The sequence below is a fragment of the Nematostella vectensis genome, chromosome 11, assembly GCF_932526225.1.
Source record: "Nematostella vectensis chromosome 11, jaNemVect1.1, whole genome shotgun sequence".
Classification (NCBI taxonomy): Eukaryota; Metazoa; Cnidaria; class Anthozoa; order Actiniaria; family Edwardsiidae; genus Nematostella; species Nematostella vectensis.
Genome location: NC_064044.1, coordinates 7,242,302 through 7,252,025, shown reverse-complemented (window position 1 = coordinate 7,252,025; position 9,724 = coordinate 7,242,302). Strand labels below are relative to the sequence as shown.

The window sequence follows — 9,724 nt, the reverse complement described above, 5'->3', positions numbered from 1 at the left end:
AGGAATACTTTTGTTTTATGGACAACTTTATTCAATGAACATCTCTATTCAAGTTACACCTCTATTCGAAGGGCACCTCTATCCAGGCAGACAATGCATTATTTTTAGTAAGATGAGATTCCTGACGAAAAATAGATATTAAATTCAGTGCTTTTCTGCAGTCTCTGTTGTCGTATGGTTGTCATGATCCTCATTATATTCAGGATCACTGTCTATACAAGGTACCCTCTATTCAAGGGACACCTTTATGAAATTGACACCTCTATTCGAAGAATACCTCTATTCAACAGCATTATCTCTCCTTAACTCAAGATAGAACCTCTATGATATTCAAAGAACACTTTTGTTTTATGGACAACTTTATTCAATGGACATCTCTATTCAAGGGACACTTCTATTCAAAGGGCACCTCTATTTTATGAACATTCTATTTAGTGACACCTCTACCAACAAGAGACACCTCTATTCAAGGGACAATTTTAGTGAGGGACTCCTACTTTAAGTATATCTATATTAATAGAAAATATCTGGCAGGAGTATGAAATTGCAAGATTTATTTCAGAAATAGAGGTTACAAAATATGTAACAATTCAATAAATATTGTAAATATATATATTTATAAATTGATATGATAATCTTATATTATTTATTATCTTATGAATAAAGTATTTATTAAATGGTCTCTATTACCATAAAAGGCACGAGCACTTCTAAAATTGAAGTAAGATTATATAAATATTTTTCAAATAAATTTTTACTTTTTTGCTAAATCCTTAATTGCTTTAAGCAATGAATGTCAAAAAAACTGTTGTGTGACAGAATAAATATTGGCAAGAATTAATAGTTATGGATATATCAAAATATATATAAATATATCAGCATTACAGTATTATGCCTCAGAATTCAAATATTACATAACTATTATTTTCAGATAGTATAGATCACTTTGTACAGTATATACAAAAAAATATGTGTGAACATTTGCAACATTTTGTTGCATAGGATTTTGAAAACCTCAATAAAGAATAATTTACCAATATATCAAAGTATTTTAATTTTAGTACCATAGACGAATGTTGTTTATTTCTTCCCTGATTCTAGTATATACATTACATATTTACTAAGGGATATACAATTCCAGTTTCCTTACATTTCTTATGAACATGCATTAGGTAGCCACTTTATTTTTATGCTGAAAGCAGATCAATCACACTTTTTATGTAAGAACACAATACAGTAAATGCTCTGCCAACATGCACTCTTGTGAGTGAACAGCTTTACTTCCAAACAACTTTTCTAAACTCAGGTTTTGCATCATTGAAATACTGTGTTCAAGTTTATCATAGACCTCACTGCATCACAATAACAATGTTCTTATTCATAAAAAAAGAGTTGCTGATGATTTGAAATAATATATTGATCAAATGTATTCCAAAATTAACATACAAATATGTTTTTTTTTTATTTGCTGTAATTTGTAATTGTATAACATAAGAGATCTGCATTTAGCATTTGTAAAGATAATGGGATAAGTAGAAAGTATACCAACTCTGTCTTAGGCTGCCATAAGATAATTTACAAAAAAAGTTCAATAAAGATAATAGAAAATCAAACATTTTATTTTTAAAAAAATATTTCATCACCTATCAAAGTCTATCATTCATAAAAAAAGCATTTAACCATTGGATGCTTACAAATAGATTCTTTTTTTTCTATCAAATTAGCCTCTTACATCTTTTTACTCACCTTTTTAAGGAGACAATCCACCTCAGAGTACATCAAACATGCTATTTTTTACAGGATTACATACCTTTATTATTTGACTCTTAGAGCCATGGCAATCAGCCACCAAGAAATGTTTGGATGCAACATTTATATCTTGTACACAAAGTGTGTGTACATCAAACAAGTTCTGGATGTATGTCAAGGCAAGATAAAAAACAACAGAGAAATAATGGAAACATGTAAACGTTAGTAGTGTAACCCTAAGTGACAGCACTTTGGGTGTAGTCAACAGTAATTCTTGCCCCTAAGATATTTTAAAGCTTGCACATCACTATAGCATCACTATAGCAGGTAGCATGACCCCTCCCTCAGTGAAGCATGTCGGATTCTTCCTCCTCATAGACACTGCATTTCCATTTAAAAACCCCTTCTGACTGCCTCCTTCCTGACTGTTACCTTCCATACGACTGTCTGAATCTACCTACCAATTTTTAACTGCTATGCAGAGTAAGGTTATTGATTACATTTAAATATAGCCTGATAATATAATAACCTAATTACTGCTATCTATTTTCTATTGAGGATATCACTAATCTGAAGAGAAAATCCATGTAGCCATCAAATATGAAACAAACAAACAAAGATAATAATTAGACCAACATGAAACTACAAGTCATCTGTTTGGAAGAACTCAGAATTTAGAATCCAATTAAGTACTAAGTCTTACTTAACTATTTTGATTTGACTAAGTTTTCAGATGTAAATTAAATGATTATCATATTTGGTTTCACTTGAGTTTCGTTAAGAACAAGTTTATCCAAGAATACAATAAACTGAAGCGCTGTTGAAACTGAAAATACTTTCACAACAAAGAATAATTATTGTTTATAAGCTACCATAGCAACGCGCGCGCCGGGTTTTTTTAGTTCTATTCCATGTGTTATTTCTTTGACGGAACGATCTTTCGATCTAAAAGAACCAACAATTTGACTATAATTAATAACTCAATAAATCACCCCTCTCAAATAACACGATAGCGTAAAATAATGCGCAAGTCTGGCTAAAACAAATATGTCCTTTCCTTTCGATTCCTTTTCTATAAGCACTGCATTTCTACAAAATAAGTATTATATGTAAACACATTCTATTTGGTTCTTTATAAATACCTTTCTGCTAAGCCTTCTCAGCTTTTCTCGCTTCGCTTTCAAGTTTCTTCTCAGCGATGCTTTGCTAAAGGGAAGAAAACTCATCCTCCAGGTCCTGCAGTTCTCACGAAGAGTCTGTCACTTTAATTTAGCCTCTCGCATTTACTCTCCGAGACTAAACCTCTTTGGCATATTTACAATTAAACTTGAAAATTAGAGTGAGGTTTCAAAAATAATCGCGCGAGAACAGAGGAGAAATCTACAAAACAAAAATCATAGCGAAGACATTCAGGGATTCAAGAATCGGACTACCCTGCTGATTTTCAATAAATTCTTTCGATGTAAAAATAAAATCGGGACTCAAAATAACTGCATTCAAGACATTTTGGGAAAAGTCGCGGAAAGACCGTATCCCTTTGAAGAATAGGCGGAGGAACCACGCGAAATTCTGGCCGTGTTTGATACCAAATCAAACCTTGTTCTTCCGTCTGTGCCTTACCGCCATCCGATCTTATTTTCCGAAGCTAGCGAAAATCCTACGAGCTTTAGAACATAGGGCCCGAGCAGATTCGTAAATTCGGCACCAGTCCTCTGAAAACGTGCCCCGTCCAAGATGGCGATTTGACACGGAAAACCCTGCCGCTTTTGGAGTGTTTTGTGCCCGGCGTGAAACAACAATAAATGAGCTTGCAATGGGCCCTAGATAAAATAAAGAAGGGAATAGACCTTGGTAAAAAGAATAAAGAATAAAAAAGTACACAAGGCCCTTACTAGTTCTGGAACTTTCATGAGATTTAATGAGCATAAACAGGACTCTAAGAAAGTTAGTTTTAGTTTCCTTTAGAAAACAGACAAAGAAGAATTCTTAATATTTTCGTTTAAAGTTTCTGATTATAACATATTTCACATTATATCCCAGTGATGAATTTTCACGCGCGCTCATTGGTCAATACGGGTCACGTGCATATTTTCACAGGACAAATAACGTCCAGCCAAAGTGATATCTGTCCTGTGAAGATATTTGTGCAGTCAAAACTCACTTTTTGTCTGCCCAATAACTCCTCAAACAAGGATTTCAAAACGCTATGAAGGCATAGAAATAATTTTTCATTTCTTTTATAGAATAATCATCAATATATTTTTTTAGAATTCATCCTGAAACGCGAAAGAAAAAGCAATGACAAAAAAACTTCACATCAGCGCAGCGCGCGCTCGTGGCGTCATTCCCGTGCACGTCAGCGCGCGCGCAGAAGACATTTCAAAATTGAAAACTTTTACTTCAATTTCTATTCCAGCTCTCAGCAGAACAATAAAAAAACAGTCTAGGTGTAAATCCATCAGTTGAAATGCAAGTTTTGAGCTTGTTGTTTTTGTTCTAATAAAAAAAATTGTTGCATGGATTTTTACTAAAAAAACCCTAATTGACTCTTATAAATCAAGCCACCAACCGCTTTTTGCGTGTTTTATCGACTTTAAAAAAGCATACTACAGTGTCTGGAGAGAGGGTTTGCTTTACAAACTACTAAAAATAGGGTGCAGCGGAAGATTTATCACCCTTTTACAAAGTATGTATTCAGATGTTAGATCATCAGTTAAGCTAGACCAGGGTATAACGCCTTCCTTTTCTTCTCACGTTGGGGTGAAACAGGGATGCAACCTAAGCCCAACCCTTTTCAACATCTTCATCAATGATATTCCAGAAATATTCTCTTCATCGTGCGACCCAGTAAAACTCGATAATACGTCAAAACTTACTGTCTTCTCTATGCTGATGATTTGGTTGTACAACCCGACTCAGCCACCGGTCTAGAGAATTGCCACCATAAACTAAAAGTTTGTGGTCCGCAACAATACCGGCGGCAATTTACAACAGGTAAATGGGACTACGGTGAAGAGCCATTAGAATGCTTCGCTTCTCGGCCAACTGTTTATTTTTCGTACCATTTCTCATCCTTGGACATTTTCATTCGATATCCCAGCCGCTAGAAGGGGTTTATTTACATGTGTACAAGTGTACATGCCCCTCTCGTCATTTCATGGAACGCCTGACGGCTATTGTATCTTGTTGCACTTTTATTCATGTCGAAGGCTAGAGGTAAGGAAAAATAAGTATAAAATTACGAGAATTAGCGGATTTTGTTCATGAAAAGGCTGCCTCACTAGCCTATAAGTACTGTAAAACTTTTTAACAGCTAGCTGGTTTTGAAGTTTTGATTGTCAGCATTACAGCTATTCTTTATTAGAAATGTTTCTGTTTTAAATTTATTTCTTATTAACTTTAACTTACTTAAGCTTATAAGTAAGTATATTTTTTTATGGATCTGTACTTAATTAGCATTAACAACCGGGACCCTAACTGATATCTGCAATGCTGGAGAGGCTATAATGGAGAAAAATTGGTTAAAAAATAAATGGATAAATGTTATTCTTTTCACTTCGTTTTTGTGTATGCGATCTTTGATAACGATGCAAACAGTTTTTTTTAGAATGGTACAGGGTGTTTTAGCTGTATTAATTATGTTTTATTCAGTGGTTTCTCGGATGCTATTTGGGGGGAGAAGAACTGCCAGTATCTTTACCACTGCTCAGGTAAGAAGGTGGTTGACAACACGCAAAACAGAATTTTATAGTGTCAATAAAACCGATACTCTATCAGAGTCTAAACCAACCAAAAGTGATTGATAACAATCTAATGATCAATGTTGATAGTCAGTGACTAACCAAAAAGCAATTTAAATCTGTTTTCTTTAATTGCCTGATGATCAAATTTCCCTATCGACATCGATTCCCCAATCCATACCAATCAATGTACATGTGAATAGATGCCAATGGATTTCATGCCCTGACTCAGTTTTGTTTTCTCATTGATCAGCAAATACCAAAAAATGTTAATCAAGCAATCTCGATGGATTGATTTAATGATTTGTGATGATCGATTGTCGTTGATTATACATGCTGCCGTTGATTATACATGCTGCCGTTGATTATACATGCTGTCGCTGATTATACATGCTGTCGCTGATTATACATGCTGCCGTTGATTATACATGCTGTCGCTGATTATACATGCTGTCGCTGATTATACATGCTGTCGCTGATTATAAATGCTGTCGCTGATCATACATACCCAGGATTGGCTGAGGGGGTATGCACAGTCATAGGTGTCACATGGAAAAAGCATAGTATTTGAAGATCCCTTTTAATAAGAAATGACCCACTTTTTGGCTGCTAAGGGGTGGGGTGCGCGCACCCTGCACAGCCCCCTGTGTACGCGGCTGACTTAAAAGGATGTCGGGTCAATACTATAAAATATTGAACTTTTTGGTTACAGAGAAACAACAATAGCGTACATGCTGGATTTTAAAATATGCATAAATCTAAATGTCCCATTATATCACAGAGAGACTGTATGAGGGAAGCTGTCTAATGCAACTGCTAAGCCCATTCTGAACATGTGTCTGTTTCTATAGAGAATGTCTGTGGAAGGAAGTATCAAAGAAAAGCTTTCCAGAGAATTTAAGGTACTGTTAAAATATGAATGGCTTTTTGTGGACTTTTTTTTAGATAGACACTATGATCTGTTTTTTTCAGCCGGTCCACCTTGAAGTCCTTAATGAAAGCTACATGCACAATGTGCCAAAAGGTACTAAAGAAATAGGGATTTTAGCCAGGATACTGCATGCACTATGTGCTGAAACATGACAAAGATATGCTAAGTGTATAAATATCAGAAGGTTTAAGATTTGACAATTTTTCAATAATAACAAAAAAGAATGTTGCTTTTCGGCGGTCAAGGAGGGTGAGACTATAGACTTTTGCATCAACACCCAGCTATGCACCTAGGAATGGCTTAATTGATGCAAATGATAATAACATGATGTCAAGATACAGTCTAGCCTCTATTAAGCGGCCCTGTGTTTAGCGGTTACCCTCTATTCAAAGGTCATTTAACCAAGTCTAACATTTTCCTCCTCATGTTTACTGTAAATGTGACCTCTATTAGGGGGTCACTAAGGTAAGTCCAGATAGTGACTGCTTAATAGAGGCTCGACTGTAATATTACAGTTGAACCTCAATTTAATGACATAGCGAGGGATGTTAAAATTATATTGTTATTGTAGACATGACGGAAAAACCCTGAACATGCACATTTCGAAGAGATGGAGATAGCAAAATACAATTTCTTACAATTGCCATCAGTTCCTTGTATTCCGGACTGATTTTTCCTTTTCAAAACACAAAATAAAGTGAGACCGAAATGCACATCTCTCATTTTGGCTTTTTGAGGAAGTTTTTTTCCTTATCGTCCTTGCGCTATGTATGAGTTCACGGACAAAAAGCTAAAATTTCAATGACACTTTACAAAAAGTCACATTAATTTAAAAAAAAGTCGCATTTGATATTTTGTTTGATATTACTCACTAAGTACTTAGGAGAATTTTCCGCCTTATTTGATGTGAAACGTGCTTGTTGGAAACGTCAAGTCATGTTTTTCCGTCATGTCGTTATTGTATAAACTCTCAATTTTGGGGATTTTTTTTTCTCCGTTATTTTTTTTATTTTGGGAAATTCACAAAAAAATAACAAAATGGCACCACATTTTTTTGGCTTTGAAACCCAATACTGTAAATGTATGTTTTGTTCAATTTGTATTATTTTTCTTGAATTCTACTGTTTTAAGAAGTAAAAATATTTTTAATCTCTAGGATCTGAGACACACTTCAAAGTAGTTGTCATTTCAGATGAATTTAAAGATAAAAAGCTTATTCAGGTGAGCATTATGAAGAACATAAAACATTTTTTTTGTCACAAGGAATTGTCATTGTCTGTTTCTGTGGGGCTTTGTGTAAAGACTTTATGGATTTTGCCATGTTCTGATGTGCCTCAGTGGTTGGCAAGTGAAGTTCACGTCACACTGTAACATGTTTATATTCCATTTCAGAGGCATAGAATGGTTAACAGTGTTTTAAAGCAAGAACTAGATGAAGGTGTACATGCTCTCTCTATCCAGGCTCAGACCCCAGATCAGTGGGAAGCCTGTGGTTCAAATGTGACAAAGTCTCCCCCTTGTATGGGAGGGGCAGGGAAGTGATAAAAAGGCTTAAACCCTAGATCAGTGGGAAGCCTGTGGTTTTAATGTCACAAAGTCGCTTTCCCGTAAGTGAGGAGCTAAGACGTTCAGGACCTAGCCTTGTTGTATGGTAAATGGTAGTCACAGATATCATGCATTTTTCTCTTGTAATATTTTGAATAATATGTTATTGTATACAACACAAATGTTTTTATTTTAAATAATAGATGTTTTAATAACAATATAGATTTGAATGTTCATATCCTTATTTTGCTAAAATTTCCAGTGCTGTAGCAGGACTCAAGATATTGGGGTGGGGGTCACAATACAGAAACATAAAGAAAATATTTGGGGGCACAGCCACGCACCTTCTGGTCATTTTCTTATAGTTTTTGAAAATATTGGGGGGGCACGTGCCCCCAGTGTCCAACCCTCTGCTACGGCCCTGAATTCAATGTGAGTGTAACCATGTACTGTATTATGAAATTAAATGAACGGACAATATTACTGATTTTGAGTCATTGATAGGTAGTAGTTATTATTTCCTATCTTTGACTTCATTCTGTTTAGAATTCTTTACCAATTGAGCATTGAAACATGCTCGAAGAAAACGTGTATCTGTGCTCGTTTAAATGCGGCATTTTACTTCACGATCACTTTTGTTTGTTTGTTGTTGGTTTAATTTTCTCATTTATTGTAGAGCTACAAGCCTTTGAATTTTTGAAATAGGAATTTTTCCTCTACACTCTCTCTCCCCATAATATATGAGCTGACCATCCCCATAGAAAAAACACAAAAAAATGACGTTCAAGGCAAAATTCCTACGTAATTGTTGTTACTGTGTTTGTGGTGTCATGCTGAGTTTCCATTATAAAGTTTCTTGAGCTAGGTCGATTTTCCATAAACTTTCTTGTGTTGTGTCGAGTTCTCGTTGACGAGCTTCTTTTGTTATATCGAGTTTTCACGGATAGGGGTTTCTTGTGTTACGTTGAGTTTCCATCGATAAGTTTCTTGTGTCATGTCGAGTTTTCACGGATGAGGGTTTCTTGTGTTACGTTGAGTTTCCATTGACGAGTTTCTTGTGTCATGTCGAGTTTTCACGGATGGGGGTTTCTTGTGTCACGTTGAGTGTCAATTGAAAGTTTCCTGTGTCATGTCGAGTTTTCACGGATGGGGGTTTCTTGTGTCACGTTGAGTGTCAATTGAAAGTTTCTTGTGTTATGTCGAGTTTTCACGGATGGGGTTTCTTGTGTTGCGTTGAGTTTCCATTGACGAGTTTCTTGTGTCATGTCTAGTTTTCACGGATGGGTTTCTTGTGTTACGTTGAGTTTCAACATTTCCGTTCCCACTGGAGATCCTTGTGTTTAGTTTTCAGTACAGCTTCTTAAAGCCACCAGATACACGAACACCAGAAGAAGCAACAGACAAAAAGATGACATGACAACTCGCCTCTCTGTGCTTTTAACACGTGTTCCTCCTCGCAGTGGTCTTCCTCCTCGCATTTGGCGATTTCCAACTCTCGTAAACTCCTGTCAAGACTCGACCAGAGTTGGCTCTGAGCCTCGAGTAAAAAATGATGCATTGCTTTGCGAAAAATTGTTTCCTTTTCTTAAAATTCTCGGCGTGTTCGCAATCGACTTCTAGCTCATTTCATCTCAAGACGATCATTGTTTTCTGCTTTTGTTTTTGCCACTTGAGTTATGTAATTTCCGACAAGTCGTACTGCCTTCTTACCCCTTAACTAAATACCAGTTGTTTGTGAATTTCGCTTTGAATAGGTATT

The 9,724-nt window shown here is 35.6% G+C and overlaps 1 protein-coding gene and 1 long non-coding RNA gene across 2 annotated transcripts; one reads left to right on the top strand and one right to left on the bottom strand.

The window, feature by feature from the left end:
• Window positions 1–537: 537 nt before the first annotated feature.
• Window positions 538–3,533, bottom strand: LOC116605284. The gene is made up of 2 exons (XR_004291441.2): window positions 2,892–3,533; window positions 538–2,319 (listed from the first exon to the last, which is right to left on the bottom strand). It is a non-coding gene; the product is annotated as an uncharacterized LOC116605284 (long non-coding RNA).
• A 1,295-nt stretch (window positions 3,534–4,828) lies between these two features.
• On the top strand, window positions 4,829–8,445 carry LOC116602048 (DNA-binding transcriptional regulator BolA). The gene is made up of 6 exons (XM_032363108.2): window positions 4,829–4,965; window positions 5,401–5,459; window positions 6,341–6,391; window positions 6,462–6,513; window positions 7,577–7,641; window positions 7,813–8,445. The coding sequence occupies exons 1-6, from the start codon at window positions 4,950–4,952 to the stop codon at window positions 7,960–7,962; spliced, it is 393 nt and encodes a 130-aa protein (XP_032218999.1). The 5' UTR covers window positions 4,829–4,949; the 3' UTR covers window positions 7,963–8,445.
• The last annotated feature ends 1,279 nt before the right edge of the window (window positions 8,446–9,724 follow it).